Here is an 11,169-nt window from a genome sequence, read left to right on the forward strand (position 1 = left end):
AGCTTGACGAGGTGATAAGCGAGAGGATGATGGCGGGCTTTTGATAGATATAGGCTGGCTTAGAGTACCGCGGGGCACGCCCCGAGACCGCTTCGGTGGGGTAGCAACAATAGCTTGGACGCGTCTTTTTGGTGGCATGCTTGCAATCAAGAAATTAGTAAGATAAGAAGATATATATAATAAATTGACACGTATAGTATTAGAGATAGAGGTAAGAGTTAACGTTACTATAGATTAGTAGCCTACGTAAAGGAGTTCATAGTTATTCTTCTTTTTTTACGCACGGGCGTATCAAGCTCATCAAGCTCTATCAAGCTCAGCTTGATGAGCTTGACGAGCTTGATACAGCTTGATACAGCTTGATGAGCTTGGCTTGACTCAGCTTGACCGTTGAGTCAATCCAGCTTGATTGATGAGCTTGACTCAGCTTGATTGTTGACATCTCTGGTATATGGCTATGTGGAGCCCATGCTTATGACCCTTCGTGCGTCACAATTGAGGCCCTCAATAGCACCATTCGGCACACCGTAGTAGACAACTGTAGATTTCGTACATTCTGAGTCTATCCCAAAGCGAACAGCCATTGTATTCTCAAATCCCGCACCTATCGGAATAATGTAGGTGTTGATAACAATATAAAACCGGTAATTAATTTCTTGCTTAGGCTAATATGGATGCTGCAGTGATAAAGAAAGGAGGGCGATTATCGTAATTCACCGAAAAATTGATAAGATTCTACTTCATACTTTAAGACTTGCGACTCGAAGCGTAAAGCTTCTTGTTTGAACATCTGTGATTGGTTGTCTGTGTATTTTTTTTCAAACGTGATTACCAAGTTCAATTCGCGTTAGAAGACAAAATTGTAGCGTGAAGCAGTTGCGGCTACTGTGTTCAATCAAGCCCCTGATTCTGCTCTTCTCTACCTAGTGAGCTCACGAGTTTGTCTACATAGATATCTACTAAAAGCAATTCACACATCTGGGAAAACCTTGATACACCTTTCAAGGGCAACTTAAATAATCTATCTACTTTATTCCACTAAATGCATTGACATGCAGGATACCTACGAATATTCGCGTTGGGTATGACTAAGATGAAAGAGCTAGCGAGACACAATGTATGCATTAAAACTGTACAGCTAGATGAGGCTTACTCAGCGTACCTAGCTGCATATATCTGTTTCTAAACTTGTATATCAACATAAACTTAGTAAATTTGGTAGTATATACACGAGCTACTCGCTTTGTGAAGAGACTAAGAGTTCAATTTAATATTTGACTAGATTATCATCTGAAGGAGACAATCTCTAAGCTTAGAGTGTTGATGCGTAGTAGCGTGACATGATTGAATTTCTTGCATCACTTCTTTAGTTCTTAGTATAAAAAGAGACCCCCCCACACCTTCCGAAAGTTGCCTGGATAATAGCGTTTATCAACTTCTAGCTATTAGCGAGTATATACTGTGGATTTAAAAGGAGTTGGCTTACATGTAGTTTGCATCCGAGACTAGCACTGCCAGCTTCAGTTGACGCAGACTTGGTAGACACCTAGACTGCTCTGAAAACAGAACCCTGGGTTTTGGCCGCCTTGTCTGATTATGTAGTCTTTAGAGGCCCTGCAAGAAGCTAGACTTTTGTAGGTAGTATCGAGACAGGTTATGGCTTGGACCAGGGGAAGGGATGGCAGAACAACCATAGAAATGAGCGCGAGAGAAAAGGCTGTAAAATGCATTGTGTGTGTCTTGATGGTGGAATGTTGTAATGGTTTTTAGTGTTTGGACTGTCTGAACTGGATTGAAGAGAGTATGAGGAAGTAGTAGGTATTCACAACGAAAGTGGTTGGCTTATATAGTCTTGAAGGATGACTGTTTCGAATCGAGCATTGATAGCGGTAAACTTCACACCAAGGCATAAACTCTTGTTACTAACTAGAGATGTGGATCTTTGAAAAATGAACTACTCCGCAGTGTGCAGTTTGATTACCTATTTTGGGTAGAGAATAGTCAGTGCTTGATAAGGATACGCCTGTCTTGGTAAGGCACAAGAATTGGCATCGGCCTAGACTCAGCTCCACCTTTGATCGTTATGCTTCGAATTTGAATCTCTTTGGCTATCTAACAGAAACAGAATGATCAGGCTTGCTTGAAATACGAAGTAGTATCCACCATGCACAATCTTCCACAAACGATGGCTTAGCCTTTCGTAGAGAACTCGTGTAACGTAAATACTCTATATCCTGGAAACTCAGGATTAATTCTAGACATAAGATTTGAAGCATTGATCTTAGCTACCTCACGATGTTAGTGTTGGAAAGGAGATATCATTCTCAAATCCCAAGGGAGAAAGATAGATTGCTTTTGCACTAAGCAAGGATCATTTGGTTAGCGTACTAGGCACGAACAAGACCAACCTTTTGGTCATTTCTCCACAGCCTCTATTTCGCCGAACACGACGCTTGTTTCTAGCTCTGTCTTGGAAACAGAGCCCATACTGGCCAAAACAGATTGCATGTATCCCCGATCCTGCTAGTAGCTCATACCCTTTGGGACGGGCTTGAAAATTCTTTCGATCGGCAAGGGCAGTTTACGAGAATTGCATGCATAGGCAGTAGTACCACTGTGATGGCTGTGTTGTTATATGTGTTGCATAAAATCTAGGTAACTTTAGCCAAAATAGAGGACGTTTAGGACACTGCAAGCACAGCCAAGCTTGGTATTTTTGAAACGGCCAGTTTGAACGGACAGTACTAGCGCTGCTTCTAAATTGCGAGATATGCGTTGAGTATGCACGGTTTTTATTGGACAGTATGCAATTATTAGCACTGAGCTGCAGGTTTAAAAGGAGGTTTTAGGGTGAGTGTGTATGTTGGGTGGTTCATTTGTAGGTTTGTGAAGTAGAATCTAGCTGGTGAGGAAATTATACATGTAGAAGGGGAGGTATTTGCTTAGTAATATGGGGGGATAGCGGAATCTAGGATTTGACTGTAATCATATCACTTTATTACTTGAGGAGGAACAGGTAGATAGTGTGGCGTTACCTCTGGTAGTATGTTCGGAAAAGAAAGTATTGGAGAACTAGTTGAACAAGATGCGAGTTTAACCACCCGACAAGGTTGTTTGTGCATCTGATGCTGCAACACCAAGCAGCATCTTACAGGCACGAATAGTGTTGGCTGCCCTCAGCGTTCAAAATATTGGCGTCTCAACTGAAGTTACAGAGGATGAAATGCGGTTCTACGCATTACGACTTTTATACGTAGTAGTGTACTTACAGTAGAAATAGCACCTTCTAACCTGCATTCCAGCTAAGTGGGAGAATTAGTTCATTCATGACAAACGCGTCCAAAATAGTAAACGTGTGGCCTTTGTTTTCTCTTCGTGAAAGCGGTGTGAAGATGACTGCTGAGTGCGGCGGTGAGTAACAAGGCTCTAATAAACATAGGTACTTGGCTAGCTGGTGGATGAAACGACGGATTGGCCTGATAATTAACGGCTCTGTTAGTGTGCCTATGCATGATGCGGCTAACACCAAGGTCTAAAAAGACTTGGACGAAATGCGAGCTCTTTGGCAGTGGCTGGCGTGGTGTGGCAGATGGCAGGCTCCCCAGTGCGCATGCCCATGCGCCTCAGGCACGACGCAGGGCTTTTCCTCTCTGCCACATACTTGGACAAGTACACCGACTAGGTTGTATATGCATCGTCACATGGTGTTTGCGATAGGGCGTCGCAAAGATGACAAGTAAGTACAGTATGCAATTAGCCGCGCAGTGTGATTGTACTTACGTACTTGGCGATGATTCAGGCCACCAGTGTCCCGCCCCCACGGCCCCAGGCGCTGCGTGAGGCACTGTTGATGATGCTTCGCGCCCCAACATCCCCCATACACCCCACAGCCGTGCTTGCTGCACGTATCAAGACTCCGCGAAAAGACTGCCGGTGCCTGTGTGCATACTACAGAGCGAGGTGCTGCTCCTGGTCCATTGCCCCGGCGAGTTAGGAACCGTGTGTGGAGAAGATTGCGCATCCTGCAGCTACTGTAAAGGCACCTCTCGACGCGTGCGAAGAGCCAGGCCCTGCCTGGTCGACGAAGAATACGCCATCCAAGGTACTACAGATCATGTCATCGCTAGACCTCGATCCATACCGACACGGCTGGCAACTTGAGCAACACCAACCGTCGTCGCCATCGCCAACACAGGTTGCATACAAAGGCGCGCAGGCATCCTCCACCCAGCCTTATTACAGCGACGCAGCATCAAACCCGGTAATCGCAGAGCTCCCCGCCGAACAAGCTGCTGCTCCTTGTACATTCACGTCAGAAGAAGACGCGAAGCAAGATGAAGTGCTGGTACACAGAATGTCACAGCTCGAGGTCCAAGGCTCTCCAAGGACATGGCAAAGCCAACAATGGCCTGCCAACCCTTCCCCAACGCATTCGCCGAGTGTCTCGTCTCTGCCTACCCGGCGTTCAGCGAGTGTGACAAGCTCGAGTACTCAAAATCTCGCCACCCCGCCTCTCGTCCACCAGCACTCGACACGGTCACTACGGCCTCATTCCAAAAGCATAGGCACGTATGCCCAACACTGGAGCCCAGACTCTCTTGCTCGTGTGCAAAGAATCGACCCAGCTAGTTGTAGCACGTTACCCGAAGTTGTGGTAGAGCCTTTCCCCATGTCGTACTCTGATGCGAGATTAGCATCGCAAAGCCTACCGATACCAGTTGCCCTGGACCGGCAATCAATAGAACAACCGTGTGCCACCCCGGAGCCTTGGACATTGCCTGCATACCTGGAAAAGTATCGCCAAGCACCCTATCCCCCACAATGGAGTCGACCGCCCGTACTGAGAACCTTATATGCGGGTCGCAGCAGCGAGCATGCTTCGGGCTCTACTTGGCTCGATACGCCGGCCTCATCAACGTGGAGTACGAAGAGACACTCAGACAAAGCACACCAAGCTAGCCCGCCGATGTTTTGTTTCAAGTTCAAGAGCACGAGCGGTGGCTTCCGCAGTCCAAAGCTCTCATGGACCATGACGTGCATCGAGCCAGCCAAAGATGGCGACACAAAGGCGAGCAAGCAAAAGGCCAGCACATGGACATACGACCTCAGGATAGATGGCAGGACCAATCTGCGCAAGTCTGAAAGCTTATTGCGAGGTGGCCCCAACCCGCAAAGCATCATGACGACGTATGTGCATGCGCTCAACTACGACTCGTTACGATTCATTGGGCCTGATGAAAAGGCGTACATGTGGGTGTCGAGCACAAAGGTGTCTTCGGTCGATGGGGTGCGATACGACACGCTCAGACACGCGCTGTTCGTAGCGACAAGAGGCAATGCCAATCCACTGTACGGTCAGATTGTGGCCGATCACTGTTTCTGGGATGGCGGTGTTGATGGGAGCGGAGCAAGCCTGCCGGATGAAGCGCTGTACCTGCGATGTTCGGTTGTCGACACGGAGCTTGTTGTGGCGACGCTGCAGGTGATGAAGGATTGGGAGAAGCACAAGCTGAGGGAAGAGAAGAGGACCAAGCCAAAGGCCTTTTGTGCAACCGAGGAAGAAGCGCGAAAGCATGCGCTGGGCGCAGCGAGTTACTGGAAAGCCTGATGTAGTATAGCTGGCTGTTCGTATCCAGGGGTTGGCATGGATGGGTAGATAGCTAGCGCTCCCAAGCCACTAGTGCCACAATCCACGCACGCTTGGGAGATTCCAAACGCGGTATACCAAGATGGAGCGAGAGGCGCAGGCACACGTGAAACGGCGCAGGCACAGGCACAGGCACAGGCACAGGCTTATGGGAGAGGGGCTAGGCCGCTTGGGGGCTAGCGCCGATGGGGCTGAGGCTGAGGCTGAGGCTGAGGCTGAGGCTGAGGCTTAGCGATGCCTGCCGTCCACGTGGCCATGGCGATACGACGCAAAATTGCCCGGGCGAAAGCATCGTGAGCATCATGTCGACCCTCTGCAGCCGGGCGCCATGATGGGCAGACGGCGCATACATACACACATACATGCATACATGCATGCATACACACATACAACGAGCCTCCCGCGACCACGATGCATTCTGGCCCGCCCTCCGATGCGCGCCCACCCTCCGAGTACAAGCACAAGTAAGTAGGGCAATATAATATGACTGGCGGTGAAAAGTGAACAGGCGCGGCCTCGTCCGAGCGTGAGGCTAGCCCAGCCAGTTACTTACTGACTTGATCGTCTTATCTCTCGTCTCGTTCGCCTCAGCGGCACAATGCACGTCGAGTCCGTTTCTCTTCTCTCATTCCCCGGGCGCGCCGTCAAATGAGTGCCAGCCTCACGGGCGCTGGGCTGCCCCCTTCGACCACGCTGCCCTCCCTTCGCTCCCCACAGTCCGCATCCGAAGCCCGGCTCACGTCGGCCCTCAGCAATCTCCGCGCGCTCTACTGCCCCGTGCGCCTGCCCACGCTCATTTCCTCCCCGACATCCAGACGAGACCACAGATCCATCACATCGCCACCACGCCCAGTCGACTCTGGATACGCCTCGCATGACGACGACGACGACGCCGCCGCCGCCGCCGACGCCGCCACTCTGCAAGACGTGACCGCAGCTCTGCGCGCCGACCCCTTCGAGCGCTCTTTTGCCATCCAATGGCTGAACTCGCTCATCGCCCGTTCCGACGACTTGCACATGCATCATGACGCCCGCGAACGCCTTGTTGATGACGCTGCCGTGATTCTTTCAAGCCTGTTCGAGTCCACCACCAGCCACGACGAAGAGGCCCTTACTCGTAACTTTGCCTTTGCCATGCCTTCCGGAGAAGCAATCAAAGTCACGCTCAACGATGCACCGCTTTCAACTACAGACCATACTGCCGTCGGTCTCCAATCCTGGGGTGCGAGCATCGTGCTGAGCAGCCTCATGTGCGCTGACCCCACGCGCTTTGCACTCGATTCACCAAGCCTTGCACCGCATCCACACATAACCGAACTTGGCGCTGGAACCGGTCTCGTCAGTTTGGTGCTGGCCAAACTACTCCCCGCCATGCATGTTGCCACGGCCACCATTTTGGCAACCGACTACCATCCTGCCGTTCTGCAAAACTGCACAGCCAACATCAATACCAACTTTCCTCCAACCTGCCATGATGCACCGCCTGTCAAGACTGCCATTCTAGACTGGGCCCAACCCCCTCCACACCTCAAGGCAACGTCGCATCTCCTCATTGCCTCTGACGTCGTATACGCCCCCGAACATGCAGCTTGGCTGAGGGACTGTGCAGCCCACTTGTTAACCACGACCGGCACCTTCTGGCTCATGGTCACAGTGCGCAAGACTGGCAAGTTTGAGGCAATTCCAGACACCGTAGAGTCCGCTTTTGCACCCAAACTCTGTCCTAGGAACGACAGCGGCATGACATTCCAAATACTCGAAAAAGACTTTGTCGACAAGAGAAGGGGTATTGGCAGGGGTGACGAGACCGGATACAATCTTTACCGCATTGGTTGGTCATAGACGCTACACCACATACATGCCAGTACCAACGGCGTTTTTGAGGCATTGCATTTCGTTTGCATGCATAGACCAAGTTACGATTCGCCGACATGGATTGTGCGCCATGATATCACAACTACTAGGAGTTTTGATTACCTTGGACATAGCATACAAGTAGAAGGGCATCATATATATAGAATAGACTTTGTACACTCTTTGACGTTGCATTAGATGCTATTTAAGAGTCTTGTAAGCTTGCTTCGCAGGCCGTGTTTTCTTATATAGTCTTGTTGGAACTCTTGATAGCAGCCTGTGTGGTTGGTTCGACTCGAGACTTTGACATCTTCCATACGTTGAAGCTGATCCCATATCAAACCCCTTATTCAAACCTTAACCATTAGGGGCAGGCTTACTATAAGGTGATTTATAGCTTACCTACCAAGTTGGATTTTCTCCTCACCACCTACTCGGCCAGTCTTAAATGACTATATGCCCGAAGTGGCCCCTCTGGAGCCAGCCAAAGCTACGCGCAGCTATATGCACGTGTAATGTACGTTCCTATGTACTGAACAACTTTCATCATGTGCACACGACACAGTTATTCCCCTACGTATAATCAAGTCATACCCAATGCACAACTCGGCCTTGAACAGAATTAAACTCGATAAAATAAATCACATAGTAATTGGTCAGACCATGAACAAAATGAATTACGGCTGATGTCGCAAGTCGGACCTTGTACGATCTACGTAAGACTGCCCTGTAATTCTTTTCCCACATTTAACCCCAAGTGCTTTTCAGAGCGCCCATGTATAAGACCCTTCGTTCCTCTCCCAGTTCCAATTTAATTCTTCACACAGGACCCAACATCCATTCAGCCGCTTGTCATCTCCAACATCTCAATACCTCGCCAACAATCCTTATTACTTTTGCTTAAGCTCGGCTTACTCGAAACCATGAAGGCTACTCTGCAATCACTTGTGGCCTTTGCTTCCATCCTTTCCATAGCTTTGGGAAACTGTAACCAACCAGCATGCTCTGTCGGAGTTGTCGAAACGTACGACACGAGCTTTTGTGTGGGGAGGGTTCACCGAGACAAAAAGTGGGGACAGCCAGGAGTATTTCAAGGCGATTCCAACCATTGGGACTGGGAAGTCCAAACGGACACATATAAAATCAACATCTGGGACAACGGCTTGGTTACGTTTGGTTATGGGCAGGGCCATAAAGCCTGTGTTATGCAAATCACCACCGCTAACGGTCCGGTTGATGTCATGCTTCCGCCCAACAACGCCGGCGTTGATCCGAATTGGAATGGGGTAGGATGTTGCCTGCCCCCAAGCCTTACATATGGTATCCAAAGCGTGTGGGTATGGAATTGAAGGGCGGAAAAAGTCGTCTTCATGTTTGGTGCAGCATTCTATGCTACCTCATGCTGCAGCGTACGTCTAGCAGTCATTGCTACATATATATGTGATACCTCAACTTTGGCCACTTACTATTGTGAGTATCCAACAATAATATAATATCAGCAGACTATTTTGATATCAAAGTAGCCAAGATGGCTAAGTAGTATAGTTTACACCTTTTGTACGGTAAGGAACTATGTGGTTACGCCAGCAAGTGAACGCTGGAAGAATCACGGTTGAATGGAAACCTCCTGCCAACTAGCTTACTTATAGCTTCACTAAGTTGCTCTTCTATTAGAAGTACAGGAACTTTACACAACAACTAGAGCCTTAAAGACATTGATTATATCACTAATCGTGAAAGACTCTTCTACTCTGATCCCCCTAGGCTAGTGGCACCACATGCGTTTCCTTTTCAAACTTTCTACTATCTTTAAAGTTTCTATCCGACATAGATACCTGAGGGGGGATTGCATCATCAAGGGATGCGGATAGGAGCGAGAGTAGACCACAGTATGTTACAGTCAATCCCTATACTTATGCAACATACACCCGAGCTGCTTAAGGCAAAAACGCGTGTCCCCACAATGCTAGGCGCCCACTTTTTTATGTACAGATAGGTCGTATCCCCGCTTACATCATAGTCAAGAACTAGATCTGCAGAACACTAGCTCTCGACAGTTGTTATCAATGGCTGTCACAAACAAGACGTCGTGTGAGGAAACCGAAACTAGCTCAGCTAAGTACTTAGGGACACCGGATCTACTCAAGTAGACATGGTTCGTGCGTCGGGCGGGGCCTCGGCTGTCCTTCCCTAATCGACAAATACTAAGTAACGAGCTTCTGCAAGCGGGCATCCGCTTTCGCCATGAAGACGCCACGCACCCACATTTACTAACTTGGGCTTAGGGCTGTAGTGTCCAAGAAACACCCACAGACTTGGGTGGTGAACAAACAAGTCGCCATGCTCCTAGGCCCAAGTCAGGGCCGCTACGTACCATGCTAACAAGAAGATGCTCAATGCCGATGCTCGGTGTACGACAGGCCACGTAGCATGGTCTCCAGGGTAAGCAATCTATATTGACCGGACCAGCCGGAGTACAGTCAGACAGAGTGTTAGACTAGAGCGCATCCTGGTCGTGCATCTCGACGGAAATCGCCATATTAGTAAGAGAGCTAGTAGGTGGACGGGGAAGATAGTGAGATGCTGGTTCTAGTAAGCAGAGATGCACTTCCGATAGATAAGGAGCTGTTTGGTAATGCGGTAGAGCAGCTCCACTATTGCTATTGGATAGAGACTTAGTTGGGGTTCATTTGTAGAGTTTCTTTCGTCTGCTCCCTTGTTGCCTTAAGCCTGTAACATCTTCTGCTGTGGGATACTGCGGTACTTGGAAAAGACCAACGGAGAGACATCTGGTAATCAACTTATGTACTTCGACTGAACCAAGCCGTTAGTTCTATATAAATATAATTGTTTAGAGGCCTATAATGATAGCCAAAGTCTTATATAGCTAAAAGCTGCATAGACTATAACAGATTCATAATAAAAATAAAAACCCTAGACTGCGCGGACCGTGGTTTCTCCCTAACCCTTGCGAGCTAACCAGCTGTTCTCCTACGCAGGGACGGGCATGGGACTACCGTGATCACTGCGATCTTCTTGGTACTTGAGCAGCCGCACTACTCAGACACTATGTATCAGCCCAGAGCCGGCAAGACCCCATGTTTAGCCCACCTCATTGCATCGCAAGGATCACAGATTCTAAGTACCGTGTCCCAACACCAACTTCGAGTTTTCTGGAAACCGCTAGGAAAGCACGCTATCTAGGAGAACCGACCACGAGGAATCGACTAACAGCACTTTCAACACCTGCAGCTAAGGCGCTAGCGCGCAGTAGGGAGAAGAAGGAGGCCTTCCTTCGTTATCTCACGCCTGTGAGAATTTTCTTATAGAGCTTGGGCTCTAATGCCAAGACTAGAGGGGCTAATAGGAACGTAGGAGCTTATTAAAGCTTAAATTTAGCAAGAAACATAGACATATTAAAATAATAAAAATAACAAAAAAAGACTAGCCTTAAAGGACCTTAGAGGCACAAGCAAACGACTAATAGATAATAATCCAGAAATTGAGATGGCTGAGGAGGCCTCTACGCCTTGCCCTAACAGGTGTAAGGGGCTGCGCTCCAGGGAGCAATCGCGAGGTATACAAGAGGTTGTATTCGATAAGGAGCTATCTACTCTGCTTACGTGGTGTTTATTTACTTATCGGANAAAGGTTATGCCGGAGTATCT

The 11,169-nt window shown here is 48.7% G+C and overlaps 3 protein-coding genes across 3 annotated transcripts; all 3 read left to right on the plus strand.

Annotated features, from left to right (window-relative positions):
- Positions 1–3,551: 3,551 nt before the first annotated feature.
- Positions 3,552–5,608, plus strand: SETTUDRAFT_178047 (uncharacterized protein; the record flags this gene model as incomplete). The annotated part of the gene is made up of 4 exons (XM_008022519.1): positions 3,552–3,736; positions 3,800–3,836; positions 3,891–3,999; positions 4,029–5,608. The coding sequence occupies 4 exons, from the start codon at positions 3,552–3,554 to the stop codon at positions 5,606–5,608; spliced, it is 1,911 nt and encodes a 636-aa protein (XP_008020710.1).
- Positions 5,609–5,967: 359 nt separating this feature from the next.
- Positions 5,968–7,675, plus strand: SETTUDRAFT_162240 (uncharacterized protein). Its single transcript, XM_008022520.1, has one exon. The coding sequence runs from the start codon at positions 6,296–6,298 to the stop codon at positions 7,487–7,489; it is 1,194 nt and encodes a 397-aa protein (XP_008020711.1). The 5' UTR covers positions 5,968–6,295; the 3' UTR covers positions 7,490–7,675.
- Positions 7,676–8,424: 749 nt separating this feature from the next.
- On the plus strand, positions 8,425–8,850 carry SETTUDRAFT_30070 (uncharacterized protein; the record flags this gene model as incomplete). Its single annotated transcript, XM_008021993.1, has 1 exon — positions 8,425–8,850. One exon carries the CDS (start codon positions 8,425–8,427, stop codon positions 8,848–8,850), a length of 426 nt encoding a protein of 141 aa, XP_008020184.1.
- Positions 8,851–11,169: the final 2,319 nt, after the last annotated feature.

This window comes from Exserohilum turcica (assembly GCF_000359705.1).
Source record: "Exserohilum turcica Et28A unplaced genomic scaffold SETTUscaffold_1, whole genome shotgun sequence".
NCBI lineage: Eukaryota > Fungi > Ascomycota > Dothideomycetes > Pleosporales > Pleosporaceae > Exserohilum > Exserohilum turcicum.